General features: G+C 46.0%; 1 protein-coding gene across 13 annotated transcripts in view; it reads right to left on the bottom strand.

The window, feature by feature from the left end:
• Window positions 1–23,344, bottom strand: part of NRXN3 (neurexin 3) — a 1,031,986-nt gene that overhangs the window by 366,616 nt on the left and 642,026 nt on the right. The window contains exon 1 of one of the 13 annotated variants that reach the window (XM_087747435.1): window positions 14,979–15,898. The exons of 10 other annotated variants lie outside the window; for them this stretch is intronic. In XM_087747435.1, the coding sequence (XP_087603561.1) occupies window positions 14,979–15,222 (244 nt within the window). In that variant the 5' untranslated portion in view covers window positions 15,223–15,898. Of the gene's footprint in view, window positions 1–14,978; window positions 15,899–23,344 lie in introns of those variants that run through there. 2 more of the 13 variants (XM_087747433.1, XM_087747434.1) reach the window with 2 other exon arrangements.

The raw sequence follows: 23,344 nt of genomic DNA, 5'->3' as shown, positions 1-23,344 counted from the left end.
TTTGCACCATTGGCCCATATTCTGGACCACGCATGTATTAAATCCAAGGATTTGGATGGTTTTATTGTGAGTGACTTTTTACTATGGTGACTATAGAAACCAGGCAATCTGTGGCTTGGTTTCTTTGAAAGAAGTTTGTTTCTGGTGATGAATTCAGCAAGGTTGCTGCAGAAGTAGTCTGAGGGCTACAGGCATTTTAGGGAAAGAATAAGTTTTGGGAAAACATTTTTTAATTATGTTATTTTTTCCTATAAAAGTTTAATGGTTTTCTGTTTAAGGTCCTGCATATGGTGTTAAGTCATAAGCAAGTGTATACAATAGTTGTGTTTATGCACAGAGAAAGGGTTGTATTATTGCTATTTTGCATCAGCTGCTTGGATGTTTCACGTAAAGATATGATCTACCTCCCTTGAGCAGTAGCTGTTGAAAGAAGATACTTGGAATGATACTCTTTTGAATTCCTTGGAATAGCCAGCTCAACATTTTGGGGTTTTGTCCCATATCACATATGGAAGAAAGGAAATCTTGAATAAACTACATGGGACAGCTATTCATTCTCTGTACCCTACTCTACTCACATCATAGGTTACAACAACAGAGGGAAGTCCTTTCTGCCCAGGCCGTAAGTTCCCTGGCACCCCTTTTCTGCTGCTGAGTCTGCCAACTGCTAGACAAATGCAAGAGATCAATAAAAATTTTCATCCGGGGTTGGCACAACATACATGAATGCTATGCACACTACCACAGCTAAGGCTGAAACTGGGATCCGCAGGTCAGAACTACTTCTTTAGATACGCAGGTACAGACTGTGTCAGCAAGGGAACTGACATGACCTCTAGCCAGCTGGGAGCACAGTGCCAGCACAACAGACTCTGTCTTGACGCCAAATGTCTTCTGGTTTGTAATGGTGAAAGTATGATCGGCCTGCTTATGCCTCCCAAGCCTCTAGGAAATAAGCAAGTATTTCAACTTCCCGTTACCACCTGGGAGTTTAGAGCATGCAGAGGTGAAGTTCTGATTTGTCTAGAGCTATAGCAGAAGGCAGGGTCAAAACAGAACGCATATCCAGAAGTTGTTGCTTCCATATTCCTTGCGTAGACTATTCTGCCTCTTTCCCTGTGGGATATTCTTATCTGAAAGCTGCTCTTTGGGAGGCTTACATTAGTTTAGATGAAAACACTGAATAGAAAGGACTTAAATCTATGCACCATAAACTGTAACCGAAACACTGTGAGTACGTGGCAGCTACTGTTTAAAAGTGGACACAACAGGCTTAATAGCTATGCAGCTTAGAGGCAGAAGGGAAAACATTTCTGGCAGCATTTAGCATGGCTGAGGTTGTTTTTACTACATGCAAATGCACACAAATCCAGCTTTTCTGCAAAGCAATGCATAGTCTCTCTCTCTCTCACACACACATCATATTTGAAGTCCTCAGAAGTCCCTGATGCGGGTCACTATTAAGAAGAAAAAGAGGTACGGCTGCCATATGTACATATTTCCCCAAATATGTCTTATTCTATCTGGAAATTCCATCTGAGGAAGCTGGAGGCTTGCATACATGTGTTTGGCATTTCTGAACATCCAGTTTTCCAGTGCTTATGCACAGGTCAATGCTATAATGCATGTGCAGTGAGCTAAATATTCCAGGAAGACCCAATGCACATGCACCATACCAACAATCTGCCCATAAACAGTAAATCATAAGTATTTGAGACACATTAGACTCAAGGTACATGAACGGATTAATCATGACGGTCCACGCTTCTTGGTAGTGTCAGGCTATCTATGCATGTGCCTCCTTCCCCTGTGTGCATATTTCTGTGAGGAAATCCTAGACAGAAACATAGCCATGCCACCAAGTAAAAGCAATGTGAAAGGTGCCGTGGACCGGACATCACCAGTGCTAGGTTGTACTGTCAGGTTTGACTTTGTGCACAGCTGCATTCAGATAGCCTAAACTCTATTAACCTCCAAAGCCTATTAATTAGGCACCCTGATGGCCTGGAGTGAAGTGACAGAAAGCAATAAACCCAGTGACTTCAGCATAACTCAGGTTGTTTAAATGTGGCGACAGTTTCTGACTCAGCAAACTGCTTTCCCTCTCAATGTCCCATTTTCTCATCTTAGAACAAGAAATACAGAAACTGGTTGCTTGCCCTCTATCAGTGCTATGATGCTCTAAGAAGCTACATAAAATGCTTTGAGATAGCAATATAAAAATAGCTAAACAAAAAGTTAGCATAAGAAACAGACTCATTAATAAAAAATGGCATGTGAAATTATTATAATTAGCATAAAACTGCAATGAGTCTCCTTCTCAGTTCTTTACAGCATAAGGTGATGACCATTTGTGAGGTCAAGGAAAAAAAACACAACCCTCCCTTGGGATACACAATTAAACATATCAAAGAGGTTATTTGCATCCATCTGTAGCATCTGGCACTGGCCACGGCCAGAGACAGAGTACCAGACCAGACAGACCAATACGCATGGAAATTCTTATCATCTTCTGTGATTAATTTCTTCCTTCAGGTTGGATATGTCTCTTCTAATTGTGTATCAACATCTAACCAAAATTGGTGCTGACATATCATTGATTGTACTGTGAGTTTATCTGCAGCTCAGCATTCTGGGACAGTTTAGTCCCTTGCTTACCTCAACTCTAATGCAGGATTTCTTTATCAGTGAATTTCTACATTCACTCATACATTTTCCAAGCCTTGTCCTCAGAGATTGCCAACAGAATCCATGACTCAACTGTAATTTGAACCAAAAATCTTTTTTAGTTCCTGAATCTTTGCTACTGTAAGACTGTAGCCTACAAGACTGTAGACAATAAGACTCCAAATGATTTTCTAATAGTACAGTCTTGTCCGTGAATTTATAGAACCTAGGTTTGCATGGCAGGATCCTAAAATCTTCCTACAAATTCTTTTCAAATGACTGCACTGTTTTTCTGTGATTTCATTCTGACACATGCAGAGCAAGGATGGTGTAAACAACAAAGATAACAGAAATCTCGTCTTTTACAAGACCTATCCACCGCATTTTTGTTTTTTTTTTGTTTGAGGATCATATAAGTAATAATAATTATTTAATTTTCTAATTATTTTATTTATAAATAATTTATTTTATAAATAATTAGAAACAGCATTGCACCATAAAATGATGACATTGCATTGTCATATCACATCAGGGACTCTGTTGCCATATTTTAAACATCTTGACTAACTAGGACTTTTGTAAACACAGTCGAGTTCAGCTACATGAAGGCCAGGGACTGAATCAGCCTCTCGAGAAGGTGCCCTTGAATCCAGGAATCCAGAAAGGTTATAGAAAAGGGTTGCTATAGGATGGTCGCTCAGGCTGTGAAACTGGATAAAAGAAGAAACAAAGAGCTCCTGCAGATAGGACTGCTTTGTCTTTACTCAGTATTCAGAGGGAAGTAGTCTTCACACGCAGCCCCTAGCCCTTTCTTGAATCTGTACTCAGCTTCCCTATGGACCTGAATTACGCATAATCCTAAACTGCAGCAGAAACGTAAAAAACAGATACTGCTTCTGAAGAGAAGAAAGCTTCTCTGAGGAGAAATACTACACGTATCCCCACATACACACACAGGGGTGCCCCAACAAAAATGCCCACTATTCAGACACTGCATTTGAACAAACTGCTCCTCTTTGTCTCCTGTTGTGTAACAGGGGAGCACAGGCAAGGCAAGCACACACCCCGAGGCACCACTGCAGACTGCAGTACAGCCCAGCCTTTACCTGGGCCTGTCCCAGTGACCTTCTTAGAAATACCAATAAAGCATTGCATAGCTCTTCCCATGCTGAGCAGCAGCAGAATCCACCCCTTCTCCCTCCATAGAAAATAATTTTTTTTAAAAGTGCCTTGACTCTTTAGACCAGTAGGTAATAAGCTAAATGTATTAATGTCTTGTTCTAGATATCGGTAATAAGACTTCCAAGAACACAGGCAATGGTACAAAAATAAGCTAAATGGGTATTTCAATCATCACAGTAACTGGATTTGTAAAAACATATGGAATACTTTGAAGTCTAGGTCCAAGGTCAAAAACATGTGTGGCTAAAAGACCACTGTAAATTGAACTTAAGCAGCACAGGGCTCTGGTGGGCAAGTTGCAGACGCTACAGCCTTCTGCAGAGCACCATGAACCTCCTCAGCTCAGATCAAGAGGAGCCAACAGGGCAACCCTGCTGCTGAGCTCTGATACTGCTCCTTCCTTTCCTGTGTCTTTAGGGTATTTTTTCCTCCAGCTTCAAATTGTCCATGTCTTTTATTGAGAACTACTTAGATCTTTAATGGTTCTTCTGATAATACTTGCCTCCTTTACTTCTGATCAAAGAGAAAGAAAGAATGGGAATTGTACCCTTGACTGATTTACACTTCAGCTTAATTTCCATCTTCCTCCTCTTCTCTCCCTCCCCTCGCTAGCTGAAATCACCTCGATAATTTTGTTCACAATTTTTGATAAAATGAATTGATTGAACAGTTGCAGACAAGATCTAACTTGTGACAGAAGCAGAAGACAGTGAACAGGGACACTGAAAGTAGAGGCTGGGGTGATGTGGTCTGCTCTTTGGGTTGCTCGTGCAAAAAATCCCCCCACATTTCTGGAACCAGCAAAGAGAAATACATGTCCGTAATGCTCCTTCAAGCAGTAAATGAAACCGTCACCAGCAGCAGAGAATCACTCGCTCTCAGAAAGAAATGACTGAAACAAAACACTTCATTTAACGATGCAGCCCAGGCATTCCCCATTTTTCTGACACTGTATTCTTGGGATGAGAATCAATATTTCTTTGCAGAACTGGATTCATAAAAAGGCACCAATCCTTCTCAGAGCATTACAGGGATGAATTCCCAGGACTTCATCCAAAGACAGTACCAGGAGCCATAGCGCTGTGATGGTCCCTAAATTCAAAGGACCAAATATTCTGTCTAAAGTTCAAAAATATCTTTCCGGTATGTTGGGAGAGAACAATAACAATATAGTGTTTTTACTTTCAGATGGATTCTGTCAGGACCTAAAGAGATTTTAAATACTTATCACATTTCTGCACTACGGCATGGGAAAACTGAAACGCCTAGCAATGTATGACGTGCCCCTAAAATTCACCATCCAGTATGTCAAGGTAAGCCAGTGGCAGAGCTAGGGAAAACATTTGGGGGTTCTTGTCCTCAGTTCTTCTCAGTGCTGCTACTGAGGAAAAACCTCTTCAGCATTGCCCATTGCCAAGTGGGATATGGCTTCACTGACATCAATGGCAAAAGTTCTCACCAAGGAATCCACAAAAGGCTCAGGTTTTCACCATTTCTGTAAATCAGCTATCAAATATTAATTAGTCCAGTAGGGGAGGCTGCTCATTTTGCCAGTGTATATTTTCCTAATGACTGGGCCCGAAAAAGTAGGCTGAGTCTATGGCTTGTTAAGTAGAAACCAACCTGTCTGGAATAACAATTACCTGAAACAAAATAAGCTTAAATATACACTACTGGTATACACTACTAGCATTCATCTAAGCAGAATTTGCCACCCTGATCTTCGGTTACAAGACATAGCCAATACACATCAGTTCTGGAGGACAGGCACTCATCACCTTACTCTGTTCCAGGCTACTGCAAGCCTGGCCTGCCTGTAGTGCCTCGTGTCAGAAAAGCAGGTCACCAGGTGAAGGGATGCTTGCAGGGCACAGATGTTTTTTCTCCAGATTCTCCATAAAAAAAAAAAGTTTGAAAAGAAGATAGTAAGAACTCTCTGCTCTGTTTCTCTTCTTCAAGCCTCTATAAGGTGCTGAATACATTTCTCAAGGAAAATTAATTTCTTTGCCTTTTCCTTGCCTCTAATGAACTGCCTCTGAATGCATGAGGGCACAGGAAGGAGAACAGACTCCGTGGCGAGATAACAGAAAGTGAAAAGGCATTCAAAGCCATCAGTATCTTGCAAACCTACACTGATGGAAATACACTAGACTGCAGAAAGGGGAGCAAGATCAGGGAAGCTTGGAACAGCTTTGGCATTCGTTACTTAACTGCAAAGAAAATATGATACTGGGGAAGCAGGGGTCCTCCTGCAATCCTACAGAGAGGTTATGGAAGCAGATGACTAGATGTAGGCCGCATAAACTTAAGATTTCTCTAGGTTCTGTCCAGGCCACCAGCATTCCTAAACACTGCACTCAGTGGACATCAGTGAATGACAAAATCCTCTGTAAGCCCAGGACACCATAATTATCAGTAGCATAATCAGAATGTGAGAAAAGCTAAGATGGGCTACCATTTGACAAGTAAATCAAGAAGAACAAGCAAAGGAAAGAGAAAAATGTCAGGTTTTTACCTACTGTTTCCACTTTCACCTCACCAGATACTAAAAGACACACAGCGCTTGTAGGTCAGAAAATGTGTCTATATAACTACAAGCTCCAGTAGTCTTTGGAGTGAAACTGTCTCAGATGATCACCATAACTCAGGGAAGTTACAAAAGATGAAGTACAAGAAACTCAGAGGTTTTAATCCAATAAACATAGGGATTCCTGAGTGTTCGACCAGACAGTGAGAATCTTTGCAGAGCAGACAGCAGTGGAGACCTTGGCAGAACCCATTTTCTATGTGTAGTCCAGGCAGCGTCATAACTGAATCAAAATAAATCAGGCCTTTTTTTTTTATTATTATTTTCCTTGAAAACACTTGTATTTCTTTAACAATTTCACGTCAATTTTTGTTTTAGTCAAACATGTTCACTTGCCCTGCAGAAGGCAGGCAGATCTCAAACCATCTTGCAACATTTGCTAGCACACGTACATGCTTAAGAAGCCAGTTTTCCTGCTTGACAAAATGAGCAGTGCTGAAAGTTTTAAATTTTAATAAAGCAAACACTGGTAGACTTGGCTTCTCTAAAGCCATGTTTATGTATGCTGCATAGGTGAGAGAAGGAAAAACACTGTTAATGACCAGTGTGCTTGATACTCAGTTATCTACTGTGTGTTCTCTCCCCTAACCACCCTGTAACTGCCTTCCCAAAGCTATTTGGGAAATTTCCGTATTCTGCTCTTTTGCCCTCATGCTGTGGTTTGGAGCCTTCACCAGTGGTGGAGAACATTCGTGCACTGAAACATCTGGTAGCTGAAACAGCAAAAACCTGCAGAACCAGTTAGATAGAAACATTTCCAGACATCATCCCTGTAAGATCTCCACTGGCTGGGGTCATTAAGCAAACCAGCTGGAGAAGGAGCAGCAGGCTGCTTTAACTTCAGGATCCAACCGCGACAGGGAGTCATGAAAACCCTTGCTGGGCAGCACAGCAGATGGGCAAGGAACCAAAGGGTTCACCAAACGTGTCCAGACAATCAGTTGTTGTCATCCAGCATGATGTTAAAGATCAAACTATTGAAAAAAAAAAAGAAACTTCACCTCCTCTCCCCTTCCAATAATTTGATCTGCTTAATGTAGATATGCTTAATTTGTTCTAAATTCAAAACCGTGTTCCAAGGCTAGCATGGAGGTGGATTTACGCTGCAGTTATTCAATGGGGCCTGGCCTGTTGACTAAACAGGCAAGTCAGCCTGATAGTACTCTTTTCCTGAGCCCTCTAGAAAACAAAGTCTTCCCTGATTCTTTACCATGTGGTATTCACAGAATAAGCAAAGGGTCTTTTTTTAGCAACATCTTCCGTCTTTCTGATTCATTCACCCTGTCCCTTGAGCTTCTGCAGGCACAAGGCCCTCTATAGACTGTGAAATACTTTCCACTCTCCTGTTCTCCATCATCAAGAATGCAAAGAGATGAAAGGTGCAAAACTAAGAGATGATAAAGTAAACCTCAGCACTGGATCAATTTAGTCATGTCCTTTATCAGCCTGCTATTCATGCTTAGCAACCACTATAGCTCACACCAACTTCATTTTCATTTTAATACACCATACAGAAAAGCAGCCTAAATATACATCCCCAGATCTAAAGCATATAATCTGTAAACTACAGGAACAGGCAGATCATTTCCATTAGTTTCTTATGTAGCAAAAACCACAATTTACACCCAAAGCATATAATTATATTCAAATTCTAAAAGACAGTGTCGGAAGGTCTTTAAATTCATAGTTTGGGGGAAAGTCACTCAGGGGTATAAGTAGTTATGTTTTAATGTGCAAAACCAACACACACACACAGAGCACAAGAGAAGTAATTTGCCAGAGCGGCGAGGGAGCTGTGGTGAATCACAGGCCCCTGGCTCCGGCGGCTGCCTCGAGTTTGGCACAGCCAACACTCTGGCCAAAATGCTCTCCTGCTCCTTCAGAAACACCGATGCTGGCATTTGGTACTAGAGCCTGTCCAGGCTTTAAACCCATGAGGGAAAACGCTATTGGGATCTATGTCCAGAATTTGAAGGTGTCTTGCTTGTCCTTCAAGGAGAGATTGAAGCAAGCTCCTCTTTTAAGTTGATCTGACATCTAAAGCCCAAAAAGACTACTAGGATTTCATACACTTCTGTGGCTCCCTGCCAGGGATCTCAAAGCACACAGGTGCACCAGGACTGCTCACCTCACCTAGGAGATAAATGGTCTTCTCTTCATTCACAGATTAAGAAAACAAGTCAGAAAGAAAGGAAATGTTTCACCAAGGTCATACAACAAATCGGAGCCACTTGTCAACAGTGTGCTGTCTTGTGTGCAGAAGTTACACAGAAGACATGAAAACCACCTTTTTTCTCTCTAGTGCAAGTGACCTTTCATAGTTATCAAAGCCCACCAGAACAACAGAAATGCAAAACCAAAAAATATCTGGCAACCAGCACAGGACTGTCATCCTGGGCAACTACACAGAGAGACGATCTTCTTAAGGCACAGCATGTGGAAATGGAGAAAATAAGAATGCTCATCCTATGTACTTCCCAGACAAAACCTCTGTTCCTTGCACTTAGAGGCTCCAGTTCTTTATTTTGTTACCTTCTGTACAGCAAATCATGGAACTTCCCTGCTGCCAGCTGGAGACTATCCTGTTCTTGTCGGTATTCCCACCTTAGATGACCTAGGTACTTTTCCCTGCTTATAGTGAGACCTCTGTAAGGAATCTGGAGCTTCCAACAGCACGGTATATAATAACCTATCGTAACATTGTTCAAGCATGTATTTTCATGCCATGGCAAAAGAAGAGAAAGAAAAAAACCCAAAAAACATAGTAAGGAAAACTAGGCAGCATTTTTAAGAAAAAACTCTTCCATTTTTTAAATGTGGAAATATTATAAAAAGTACCATTCTTATTCCACAGAATTCTGACAGTAGCTTGTGTCACATAACCCAGTATTCTTTACAACTTCAATGCCTATACAAAGCATACAGCAGGATCCTTCATCTGTCTTTGAAATGCAGTCACCTCTGCAGTAGAATGTGGCAGTTGCTTGACAAGTCAGGGCTATATTACGCAAAAGCAGAAATGATAAAGAGAAGAAAAAAGCTCTCTCCAGTCTAAATTGCAAAGGAAATATAAAGAGGAAGAAAGCCCTGATCTAATTCTGACTCAGGACTAACATTCCCACTTTTGCAAAATGTCCCATGAGATATTGAGCAAGCACAAAGTAGCTATCAGAAGAGGGCTTTTTTCTTAAACGGATATCTTAAGAGACTGTACCTTCAGCAGCATAGGTCTAAGCAATGTTTCAAAGAGCACAGAGACATATATTAAATCAGAATGACAGGGTTCAACAATAACATTAGGTTTCTCATGTTCCAGATCTCATAAGATCACTGGGATCTCCCAGGATCAAGTACCAGGTGAACAGACTTAAGCTTCAATTTTGCAGATCAATGCAAGGTATTCCAAGTTGGAAATAGTTAATACTGTGCACAGAATGAGAAGTCAAAGCATCTGATCAGAAACTGTTTCATACAAAAGTATGCAAAGAGTAAGTCAAATAGTGACCTCATTTTGAGTAAACAGCCTTTGCATATACCAGATTTTCCTGTGTTCAACTACCAAATGCTGTGTTTTCTCAAAACAGCTACAGAGACTCAGCACAGGGGGGCAAAGCTCAGCTGTAGAATCATAGAATTGTTAAGGTTGAAAAAGACCTTTAAGATCATCAAGCCCAACTGTTAACCTATCACTGCCAAGTCAACCCCTAAACCATGTCCCTAAGCACCACGTCTACCCGTCTTTTAAATACCTCCAGGGACAGGGATTCAACCACTTCCCTGGGCAGCCTGTTCCAGTGCCTGACTACACTTTCAGTAAAGAAATTTTTCCTAATATCCCTTAAACAAGACTACAAGGGACTAGTGAGTTTGGACGCTTAGATTGCTGCATAGCCAGCTTGAGACAATTTAAGCAGACTTCACCTTTCTTTAAAAATATTAGTCATTGTTAATGTCTCTGAGGAAAGGAATGTAAACATTCAGGCATACAGAATCACTAGTCTTTGCCAAAAAATTAGGCTTCATTGTTGATAGGAGACTAGAGGCAAGCCACAGAAAGTAGACAGACTTCTAGCTTTTCACCTTTGCAGAACTTAACTGCAACCCTAATTTCAGCTCTCAATGAACTTAATTTTACTGGATCACTGACTGCTCTGTATAGAATGATTTTTTCCCTTTTGTTAAAGCTACCAACCCTTACTTAAAGTAATCTGATGATGGAGGAACAGGGAAGGTCCTGCTTGGTACTGGGGAACTGGCAGTGCCAAGGACTGGGAATCAGTTTCCTATTTTATAGAAAAGTCAGGATTGCAGTAACAAAGGCACTTGAGACGAAGAACAGGTCACACTGGAGGAGCAGCAAGGAGTAAGACATATATATTATACAGAGGGTACACTGTTACAGCTGTGTGGGCCAAGCTTTAACACTGGTTTGCAGAATACCTGCCTATTTTATGCAAATGCTCTCTTGATTTGTCCAAGCGTTCATTCTCATTTGCTAATTGTAAAAAAGGCATAAGAGATGGAAATGCTTTGTATAAATGACAGAACTTCTAAGAATGGACTAAGGCCTGAGAGTTACACTTACAAGATCTGGTGACTGCTCACTGCCAGTCCTCATGACAAGCCTTCACTTTTTGCTGTGACTTGTGCAACAGCCTGAGGAAGCCTAGTCTCCACAAAGTGAAAACCAAAAGAGAAATGCCCCCACACCCACCATTGCTCCCATAGCTGCCCCTGCACATCAGTACTCTGAAGGCTGGGGCAATCCGCATGAGACATCACACATTGCCTCTGTGCACCTCTGTTCCCCATCCATTAAGGAGGACTGGAGAAAAAACAGGTGGAGGAGAAAAGGAGCAACCAAATTAATTAATTCATCACTAAGACAAAACACGCACAAATCTCTTCATTTTATCTGTCAATCGGAGGCATGCATTATTCATCAGCTGAGGCATGAGGATGTGGAAAGAGGGGCTGTGAAGCCACTGCTGCAGGCTTTGGTAAAGCAGCTGACCCAGCAGGGTGCTAAATAGCTAAGGGAAGGCAGGAGGATTCACCACATGTGGACTTTCAATAAACACAGACCCAACTTTGTTCCACAGTTGGATTTTCTTCCTCCCTCTATCCGACAAACCCTTAGTGAAACAAGGAGGAATTGTGATTTTCCTTTCCTATTTTTCAGAGAGAAAGATTCTGCCAGTCTAGGAAGGTCCTCACGTAGAAAAAAATATTTCCTCTGCCTTGCTGAAGTCCCCTGCCTGGCCAGGCTCACTCCCCTGCTGACAGGGAGGTAAACCTGTTACAAAGACTTTCTCCTTGAGAAGATGCACTGTGCCAAGTTTTACATTTGCAGGTTGCAGCTCAACTACTGGAAAGCATCAACTCAGTGTTTTCAGAATTAACTCATAACACCAGCATGGTAACAACTGCCAGATCTTGGCCCGGTCCTGTTCAAGTTAAGCCACAAGAAGGTTTTCCGCTGATTTTTAAAGGAGCGCTAAACACAGATTCCAGACAAGCATTCACTGCTTGCAAGACATTTACCTTTCCTCTGTACTAGATACTAATCTGCTTCTTCAAACAGACTGAAATTCACTGGGGTGTAGAAGAAAAAAGGAAAATACAGTTAAATACAAGAATGAGCCCTGGTGGTCAGCACTGCGGGACTGGGAGGCAACACAACAGGGTGGCCAGGATCCTGACCTGATTCCTTCCGAAACCAGCATGAATGTAGCCACCAAGTAGGGCAGGAGTCAGAATGAATTTTTTATTTCCCTCTAGCCAAAAAAAAAAAAAATAATCCCAGGAAACATAGGGAGTGCATGGCCTCCTTGGGATCTGACTCCTCAACACTGTCATGGATCCAAATTCCAAGGGCCTCTGTCGTGCAATAGTGAAAGAAAACACAAAAATAAACCACGCGTGTGTTTACAAGACCAGCTGTCTGCAGTCTCTTTTTCCTCTCTCTCTCTCCCCCCTCCCTTACTCATGACCAAAGGGGGTTTCCATGCCAGCTTTGCTACATGGCACGATTAGGAAAGGAAAAAAAAAAAAATCTCAGGCTAGTTTATGTACCAGCCTGAGATCCCTGAGCTCTCCATTTCCCTTGATTCCTTACTGCAATGAGGACACAGAAAAAATGCCTGTCTCTCACTTAAGTTGATAACAGCTTATGCTCAGGGCTCTTAAATGAGGCTTTGCTGAGCTTTCAGGGCAGATGGAAAAGTCATCAAGGAGAAAAGAACTATCATTTCTTGACCAGGAAACAGGCTGTGGACTCTCCCGCAGACTACTGCCTGCCTTTTACATCAAGGCTAACCACTATCACATTTTGCGACATCCTTCTCTCATTTCCTCACAAGCAACCTATGAGCCAGACTTTGCTATCCCCTTCCACCATAGGAGCACTCAGCTACAGAAAGATGTCTGTGCAGGACCAGAAGAAGAAGAACCAGTGTCAAAAATGAGGGAGAGGACTGCTTGGAAGGAGAGGGGAAGGGAGGGGAGAGCCCTGGGACAGTTGGTTGAAATGCCGCATGACATGGCTGCAGTAGGCGCTAGGAGGATGTGCTGGCAGGGCTGTGTCAGAGTTACAGGGATATTGAAACCTGGAGTGTCACGGATAAGCGCTCGGATGACCAGCAGAGCAGTCTGAAGGGTTCAAACGGCACAGTGAGGGATGGACCTCCAATTAAGGCTATAAATACACTGGCAGAGTTGTGGAAGGAGCTCAGTATTGTAGGTCTGAGCTGAAGCGCATTGGAGAGAGAATGGGTGCAGGAACAAAGCCAGGAGGCAGATGCTGAGGGTCACAACTGAGCACCAGCAGAGCAGGGCTGTGCTAGCAGGAGGTGCTTTGACAGAGGTGCTGGAGGGCATGGGAAGAGGGTGGCTGGGAGCACTGCAGGGCAGGTTGCCGGCGCTCTGGCAGTGCGGGAGGGGGGAGCCCTGGGCGCTGCAGAACAGCACCGCGCTGCAGAGGCGAGGACTCGGGACCGAAATGGTGCTGGGTGAAGCAGGTCGAGCTGGAGGTGTGCAGCCAGTTCTGCAGACACAAGTGTCAGCATTCTGTCAGCCTATCAATCTCCCACTTTTACCCCAAAGTTCACATCCACCCCAAAAAGCAAGAGAAACACATTCAGGCCCCCCCATGGGAAGGGAACCAGTACCATGCCAGACATCAAGACCATCTGTTAAGCACCATCCATGTGAAACTCAGTTATGGGTTATTAATCATTAGCAGCAAGAGCCCTGTTATTTGCAGCAACACTCAAGAACTATATGAGAGAGTCCCTATTGTGCTAAAGTGAGGGATATGAGGGATCAGCCAATCCCTGCCCCAAAGGGTTTCCAACAGGAATAGCTAAAGGAAAAGCAAGCTGGAAGGAGAAGGGCAGAGCTGGATACAATAGCAGAGATTTTACTTGCTTTTCCAGTTTATCACTACCTTTACCTAAAAGGTGGCGGAGCAGAGCTGCTGCGGGATTCACACCTTGACCAGACCTGACCCTGACCTGTGGCCCAGCAGGGAAAGGGCCAGGCCCTGGCCTGCCTGCTTCTCCCGGCTGATATGGCTGAAAGCAGAAGCCAAGGACACAGGACAGAGAGGTGAAGGTGGAGATGAGGGGGAGCCCCCACATCAGCCAGGCCTGGGCCAGCTCCTCTCAGGGTGGGCAGACTGAGGAGAGCTGAGCAAGAGGCAGTGCTGGTCCAGCTGCTGAGCATTGCTCAGCATTTCAGGGGCAGGATGCTGCGGGTCCGCCCGCTCCCCCCCCCCACCCCCGGCGTCCCTCAGACCCCCTCTTCCCCTTCTCCCCTGCCGCCGGAGCGGAAACCCACTCCCTATTATTTCCTGCCCCGGCTTTCCCAGGAAGCCACTGCCAGGCACCGAGCAGGGAGCCGGGAGCAGGGGTAAGGAGACCTCGCCTTTTCCTTTGTACTCCCCGCGCCACCCGACAACTTCACCAGGGAAGACTGCGAGCGAACGAGCGAGCAGGCAGGGCAGGGAGAAGCCGCAGCGGCGCCTCCCCCGAGCCCCCGGCCGGCCCTCCCGCAGCGGGGCACCCGGGAAGGCCCCGGGGGCCGGCAGGGCAGGGAGGATGCGCTGCTGCAAGGACCATGTCAGCCGCTACGACTCCGCCAGGGCCGGGAGCCAGGGAGTTAGCGATCCCCTCTGGGAGGACCCCAGCCCCAGCGGGAGGGGAGCGGGTGCCCCTCCGCCTGCCCCGAGGTGCCCGGCGCTGCCGCCTGGCACGGAGCGGCCCGAGCCCGCCCCGGCCCCGCCAGCCCCCACCCTCCGTCCTGCTGGACCACGCCGGCCGGGGAAGTTGGCTCTGGAAGCGTCCCGTCCTCAGCCCTGGGCTCTGCTCGGGGAGGGGGCAGGGAAGGAAAGGAGGGTTAATGGGGAGGAGAGCTAACGGCGGAAATATGAGGGGCTGGGAGGACCCCCCTCCCCCAGAGTCACAGCCGTCGTCCCTGCTCCCTCTCTGCTGCTCCAGCTGCTCTGGAAAAAGGTTAGAAAGAAACAAGAGTGGGAACCCACCGTGTCCTCCTCGGAGGGAGACAGGGGAGCGGTAGATAGAGATAGGCACAGAGTGGTGCTTGCTGCCGTGGAAGTGATGCTCATACTGAGCCTGAGATACAGACGAGGAAGAGGAGGCAGAAGAAGCCACGTTAGAGGAACTCCACACAGAGCTGACGATACATCCCCAAAAGAGGGAGCACATCCACAGGGTCCAGGCGGGGCGGCGTCCCGGGCAAATGCTGGGGTCTATTCTCAGGTGCATGGTCAAGGCACAGGGCACCTACAGACGGGCTGTCTGAATTCCAGCCAGGGAGAGAGGATAAGGTTCATGATGCCAGGGGACCCATGCTAGCAGAAAGGAGAGTCGCTTCCGAGGCTCTAGGGCGTGCGTGTGTGTTCAAGAGGCAAAGAGACAGTATGTGTCTGTGCGAGAGAGCGTGTGCTGGGAGGGAAGGGGAGGGAAGGGGGAAGGTTAGTAACCGCACATAAGACGCGCCGTTTCCCAGGGCTGGATCTACTGTGCCAGGAGCCCCGCGGCCGTACCGAGCCTCCAGGAGAGCGCAGGAAAGCCGCACATGTCAGCGCGAGGGTGCTGGAGCTTGCGCTTGTCAGGTTCCTCCAGGATCACGGGTCCTTGAGGACTTTTCCCTGCCTGCGATCCCTGTCTCTCACTAAGCTGAGAGGGACTATTGAAAACGAAAAAGAAGAAAAAAGCCAGAGACCCCAGGTAAATTTTTGATTTTTTTTTTATCCCAATTCCAGGGGGTTTCTGTTGCTTCTCCACTAGCAAGTGTTGCAATGCAGAACTGCTAGGCACACGCGCACACACACACACAGAGAGATCTGGATTATTATCCTCCTTCCACCGGATCCAGGCGACAGAAGGCTCAAACCGATTAACCCTGCGCAGCCGGGCAGGGCAACGCCAAGTCTTCCCAGGCAGGCAGGCAGGCAGGCAGGCAGGCAGGCAGGCAGGCGAGCGCGGAGGAGAGGCCGGCGGGCCGGGCGGCGGGGGTCCGGCGGGGCGCGGCGCGGAGCGGAGCGGCGCGGGGCGCGGAGCGGCGCGGAGCCGGGGGCGGGATGCTGGCGGCCGGCGCGCCAAGTGCGGGCAACTCGGCGGCGCAGGTGAAGCGCCGCTGGGGCGGCCGGGGAAGCGGCTCCGCCAATAGCCGAGCCGTATGCAAATGTCCCGGCCCCGGCGAGCCAATGAGGGCGGCGGCAGCTCTCCGCAGAGGGACTGGCTGGCTCCGGGGGGAGGCGGGGCCGGAGGGCGGCACCGCCCCCGCCATTCATGCGCCGGTGCCTTACACACGCGCTGGCTGCCCCCGGCCTCGCCGGTGGGCGTCCCGGCCCCGGCCCCGGCCCCGGCCCCGCGCGGCCCCCGGGGCGAGGAGGCGCTGGGCCGGTGGGTGGCGGCGCAGGCGCAGCGGCCGGCAGCAGCGGGAAACACCCCGGACCCCCAAAACTGTTCGCACGGGAGTTCCCAGCGCTGCCGTGGCGGGGGGAACCCGTGCCCGGCATCCGCCCCCGCCCATCCGCGCCCACGGGGCGAGCAGCTTCTGGAGAAACGCGCCCGCCCCGCCCGTGCGGAGACGGGACGTGGCCCCCTGCCGCGGGCACCTCCTCTCTCGCCGCGGTCCGCTCTGCCGTACAGGGGCGGCCCTCCGCGGGCGCGGAGCCGGAGGAGCCGCGGGGGCAGGAGCCCGGCGGGACGCGGGCGGCTGGGAGCGGGGGGCCGCAGCCGGTAGTCGGCCCCCTGCGATGCCACAGGGACGCGCTTAATTAACACCGTCCCCCCGCGCCGCCCCGTCCTAGTGCTCGTCCTGCCGCCGCGGCTGCACAGGAGCAAAGTGAGAACCAGGCACGAATGCGCTCATTAAAACTCCTTACTGCTTTACAGATACTTTTTTTTAATGCTCCTGCAACAATAGGCTGAGTCCAAACAAGTGTATTTGCACTTTATCCTCGGAGAGTGAGGACTGCAGCCAGAGTTTGCAGCCCATAAATTAATAAATAAATGCGGTAGCATTATCTGGTAATTTGTAGCCTATCAATTTGCATGGCAAAAATGCCCAGCCACATTGTGGCACCACCGGTGAAGTGACTTATGCAAGATCACTCAGGGAGTCAATAAGGAGCTTTGGAAAAAGAGCCATCCAGCCCCAGGACTCGCCTTGCACTGCACTACCTCCCTCTCTCCTTCATTTATTCATTCAAACCAGAATAAATTGTTTATGACTGTAAGTTTCCTTGTTTTCCCCTCTAGATCCATGTTTGTAGGTGTGCACACATGCGGCTCAGAAACCTGCTTGACTCATTTCATAAGTATTTCCCTAACGCAGAGATGCAATGTTTTCGGTCATTGATCTCGACTTGGTACAACACGTCAGTAACTTGTAACGATCAGCCCGAGTTGCACACCTACTACTTCTAGCTGAGCCTGATATCTTGTAATTTATTTTCTACTAACTTACATTATAATTTAAGTGATCTAAATCAGGGGCTAGAGCAGTCAGAAATCCTTCACTGTTTTGTGGGGTTTAATCAATGATTGTGGATGGTAAAGCTGGAAAGCAAGAATATTACTTTCAAATTTATCCAACATCTGCCACCTAAGAATCACAGAGTGCTTTAAAATCTTTTATTAATGAAGCCATTCAACAGCTTTAGGTATTACTTTGCCGTTCTGCAGATAAGGAAACAGAGGCTCAGAGGCATTGAGCCAGTGAGTGACTGATAGACATGGGAACTGAACAGAACAAGACACCGAGATTCTCCATCCTAACCAGTACATGCTGTTAGTATAAACGTTTGACTGATTTGGTGGCCATTTGTTAGCCTTACAGTGTGAATATCAGCCTTCCTCACAACAGGGCACGCAGCCAGAGACGGGGGTGAGGAACCTGTGGTGCAGGTGCCTGCTGGCTGGCAGATTTGCAGTGCCATGCACAGGGCACAGAGCAGTTTTATCTGTGCACGACAACTGTTCCTGGCCCTGAGTTTTGTTGAGGAAACCAGGTTTACTCCCATATATGTGGCAGGATACCCAGAAGGATCCAGTCTTTGAGAGGAAGCCTCCCCATGCTCCTAATTGCACTTGGGAGAGGAGGGGGAATATAACCTGGCATATCAGTCTTGAGAGGCTACCGACCCATGAGGATGCTGCTGGCATCCACCTTGAATCCCTCACCACAGAAGTCTTGACTTTCACACAGTCCACAGACAAAGTGAAATATTTGCTGTGTAGTTCAGCTGTAGGGGGCTTGATTTAGGGGAAAGGGGAAACGTGTCTTAAATACACATCACCAAATAATTTATTTGTAAAATACAGGAAATCTGTTCTGAATAAATTTCAGACCCAACTAGTTATCAAGAATGCAACAAAGATCTGCCTCCCATCATTTTACTTTCTTTTTCTCTGGCTACAGCGTTACAAAAAGGACAGAATATATCACAAATTACAGGATCAATCAGTTAAAATGGGACACCAGATCTAAACATTGAGGACTCAGTACTGCTTCTCCAGAAGGCAATGGTGGAAAACTCATTCATTTGTACGGAGAATGGATGTGTTTTAGGAAGCACAATTCTAGAGAGAAGAGCAGGGGAACTGCACAGATACACCCCTTGCCACTTTCCTGCAACTATTTGCCCTGTTGCTGAAAGAGAAAAAACAGAAGAGGGACCTTCTTTGTTGACTAAACTATGGTAGCATATGGTAGCAGGCTCTGTCTTCCCCTTTAAGAGTCTGACAGACCACATCCTCTCCTCTCCTTTGTAGCTGAGCCCCTGTTCATGCTGGCCACCTCTTGGGCTGCTGTGGGAGGCAGAGCCCTCAATGGACAATAAATTACATAGCTCCAAAACAAATCACTGATCCTTTCCTCAGCTCGCTCACTCTGCCACCAACCCCTTCCCCACATACAGAGGTACCAGCTTAGGTGCAGGGGATGTACAAATGAGATGAGCATCACTTCAAACTGCCCTGGCCATAGACAGAAAACGCCTCGTAGCCCCTGAACAGGAGAAACAGAGCGCTGCTGTGAACCGGAGTTGTCCTAAGTTCTGCCTACCAACTTTCCTTTGCTACAAACCATTGAGTAAACTGCCTTAGGCAAAGAGGAGAAAGGCCAAGAGAGCCAATCTGTACAACATAAAAATAAAAATAAATTTAAAAAAAAGGAAAAATCTGGGAAGCTGGCTATAAATACATCACAGGGTTCTAGTGACACCGTAAAGTACTGGAACTTCACTCTGCCTTGCTTTATTAGGTGTCGGTGGATGTATTTACTGCCCTGTAATTCACAAGTGACTCATTTATTTAGCAGCACCACTGGAGGAAGAGGGCAGATTTCAATTGCAGTTTCCCCTCTTGAGTGGCAAGGGGAAGTTTATAGTCAGAAGGGAAGTTTCAACAACATTATTCACACCAGATTTACTTCAAAAGAGGCACTGTTATTTTCCTATTAGTTTAGTTCATCTGGATAAACATATAGTCTTTCTAAGCGTCCTTGCATCTTCAGAACTGAGATGGGTGCCTTAAAGGATAATGGTTCCCATCATAAGTTGCTCCCTACAGATATGAGAAAAGTAGCCTTATTTCTTACGTAGCTGTTTCTTTTACTAAAAGAGTGGAGGGCCACCATATTCTGCAGAAATGAGAAATAACAAAGCAATTGTTTCTAAGTTTTAGAATCCCAGAAAGAGAGCCAGTTGGCTTCAAGCCCAGGAAAAGTTTGTACGCTACCTTATTTGTGTCACGAAGTACAACTCTCTCTATATTTCCTGTTAAATCTTAGCTGTTAATTACTTTGCTGCAGTCAGAACTGAAAAAGTCAGTTCTGCTCTAAAATCACAGATCTCTCAAACTGGATCCAAAGAGGAATCTCCATTAGCTTTTAGCAATACAGGGTGACGGCCAGAGAGATGACAGCTCTTGCTCCACCCAGTAGAGGCTAACGAGGCACACATTAGCCAGTGCGTTGCTATATAATAAGGTTAAGAGAGTAAGGTCAGCTAGAACAGCCTGTCACCCAAAAGCTTCTCCGAGACTGAACTGTTTTTCTCAAGGTTCAAAACAGTCCCATTTTTTTTTTTAAATGTACTTTTCCAAGAACAAGGGCAAGAACAGTTTCCGCTTATGATCTTAAAATAGAGTCTTAAATAAAATAAAAAAAAATAAACCAGAAGGGATTGCATGCTGTAGAGGGCTTAGGACTGGCATATAGACACCTTTGTCTTTAGCAAGCTACTTCAAATAATGCTGAGGACAGCAGTGACCAAAAAGCTGGTGAGTTCCTCAGCACTGCCAGCAGAATTAACTGCTCTGAGACTAGTCCCTGGTGCCCCACTGTCCTTGTCATCACTGCCACTCTGCAGGCAGCCTCGAGAGGCAGGTAGGACCCAGCGGCGCCAAAGAATTATCAGTGCCTGCTCATCCAGAGGGAAAGGGAAGGGTTGCTCCAGGACAGGGCTGAAGACTGTGCACACAGCTGCTGCTATGCAGTACTTTGTATAACCAACTTGCTGTAGTCTCTGTAGTTCTCAGTTTTATTCTGTACCTTTGAAAAAAAGAGCAACCTATTCTAAGGGCTTCTGTGCTTTCCTTTAGCACCCAGTAAGTCCAGCTACCTACAAAAGTTGAGGCATATGCCTTACACATCACCAGTGACATAGGGCAGGTCGAATTCTCTTTTCAGCTCAGCTCCAAGGGACCACAGTTTGCCACAAGCAACTAATACAGAAGCTCTGGAGCCTAGTTTTGTTCTCATTTATGTCAGGGTGAGTAAATGCAGCAGAGCCAGTGGACTGACATCAGTGAAGGGAGATCTGACCCTTGATGTTCATTTGTGAGAAGAGAAATGCAAGCTCATTACAACCAGTTAGCCTGGGCTATCAGTAAGTTAGCCAAAAGCAACAGTAACCACTGGGAGCTTTGACAGAAGATGAGGGACACAAATTCAGTTCTGTCAAGCGTCCAGTTTAAGGGCCAGAAATCTTGCAAAGTTCAGACTTTTATTTTCTGAAATTTCACACCTACAGTCCTATGTTAGCGGAAACAAGCAAGAACAAGTGGGGACACACACAACACAAATACAGCAATATATCTAGTTTTGATAAGCATTAATCAATTATAATTGGGAAAGAGGCAATGTCAGAATTTGTTAACGCAAACTGACAATAACATGTTAGAATTGGCCCTGTTTACTAGATAACGTATAAAGGACAATCCAGTGTTCTCAGCACTATGTAAACTAACAGAAGCAGAGTCCCTTCTCCAGAGAGCTTACAACCTTGCTGGAAAGGCATGAGCCAACATATGTTGGACCAATTTTATGAGCAAACAGTACCTTTTTTTGAATTAAGTCTGCTAGTCTGTGAACTGAAGAGTCGAAGCCAATAGTGGCTTCACACGGGAGTGACCAATGCAACTGTTTTCAGCCCTGAACTTGTAAGTTTTCTTTCAGTCTTCACTGAATGTGCCACAGAGATACCCCTGGCTACCCACGCAGGACACCAGCAAGCATCCTCTCTCCTAAAGCTGCCTCAGAAATTAGGACAAGATCCTTCTCACATTTTGGACCCTCTACCAGATCAGTAATTGTGAATGTGCTGTGTGTTAAATGAAGGATGCCTAGGTTTGGTTTACTTCAACCATCACAAGGAGCTCCTGTTATTCAAGTACCCAACAACTCCCCTTTTGTCTCACAAACACTTTAATCCCTTCCCCTGGGGTACTTTATCAAAGCGGGCTAAGCAGGCTCTAGTCTGCCTGTCAGCACGCTGCTGTCATCTCACAAGAAAGCTGATCCTGTGTGGCTGCAGAGCTCTTTCCTCCAGGAAGGCTGGAACTGCATCTATGCCTTTTACTCTCAGTAGAAGCTGGGCTCAATGGCAGCTGCTCACATCTCATCAGGCAGAGAAACAGAACCTGCTTCTACTTCTTGTATCATTTCAGGCAATGTGACTTCTTAGCAAAGGTTTGTTGAGACTCAGAAAGATTACAGAAACCAGGAGACAGGCCAAGTTTGAAGAAATCAGGGTTGCCCACTGCTCAACCTGAGATAGTTATTGAATCGCCAATGAAGGAAAGGAGCCCAATGGTTTAATTTTCTGATGTTTCTGTCACAGAATTCACACTTCAGTACTCTACTACCTATGTTTCACTAAGGATACCAGAATAAAATGGTAGTAACCTGTAGCATGTGCTGAGAACTGACTTCCATCATTCATAACAGCGCTCTCTTATAGGTAGATAACTTTCTAACCAACTCTGCAATTAGCCTGATTTTATGTTGAGCCAAATTCATCTCTAGCATAACTCCTAGCAACTGATACTATGGATGCAAGTAGCTACTATGTTTATGGAAACAAAAATATGTGTACCTTGCTCTCCCTAGGGTTGGAACCGGTGTTGGTAAGTCTAAGGGGAAGCCAAACAGCCTGTTCCCAGCCTAGGTGTGAGCCTTGCCTGGAATAACACGCTGCTGCAATCCCTTGCCTTTAGTGACTCTCACCGCAGCAAGAGGTTAGACACACCAGCAGACCACAGAGGAGGACGTGTGACCTACTGTCATCTTGGCTGTATCTATTCTGTAGATCTAGATTTAGACCTCTGAGGTCTGCCAGTCCAGCACCTTACACACTAGTGCTAAATATTAGCACTGCAGAACTAACATTTATGTCATGAATTCTTAGTGTGTAAGAAAAGAGCTGGGAAATTATTTTTGAAGAGCTCTGAGTTCTAGAACTTAAATAGTACCTGAAAGGCTGAAGTAGAAAGACGCAGTGAATAGATGGATTTAAAATATCTGCTGTGATAAATAGGGAACTATTTTAATTTTTACCCATGAGAGCAGAAAGGACACTTTTATTTTCCTTTTGCACTCAAAGAAATCTTGTCTGACACAGAAAGGAAAAGCTGGAAAAACTGTTGCTTTTGCTCTTTTAAACTGGCTTCTGTGCTAATGAAAAGCGAGCTCTCTAACACGACACTGTGCACAGGCTCCCCTCTGCTTCTCTTCTCTCTTTCACATATCATCTTGCCTGGCTTTTGCCTGTAATCACCTGTTCATCTCGCAGCAATAACTGCCAGGTGACTGGTGTTTGCTGTAGTCGCCTGACCGCTGAAAAAAGAATTAAAAGAAAAGCAAAGAAAGATGTAGGGGGAAAATCTTTCAATGACACAAGTGTCTCACTGCCAGTCAGACAAAGAGTGAAATGTCTCCTGCGGCCAAGCCTGCTCGTGTGGGAGCTGCTGGTAGGTGTAATTTTGTAAGATGTATACCTTGTCAGTGTGCAGAAGATGAAGAGAAAAAGAAGGTCAGAGCAGCCAAAGCTAAAAAATTGGAAGGACAAAAGAAGACACTGTGGGGAACAATTCT

The sequence above is a fragment of the Nipponia nippon genome, unplaced genomic scaffold, assembly GCF_047370975.1.
Source record: "Nipponia nippon isolate SJK-2023a ecotype South Korea unplaced genomic scaffold, ASM4737097v1 scaffold_11, whole genome shotgun sequence".
NCBI lineage: Eukaryota > Metazoa > Chordata > Aves > Pelecaniformes > Threskiornithidae > Nipponia > Nipponia nippon.
This window is presented reverse-complemented; position numbering and strand designations above follow the sequence as displayed.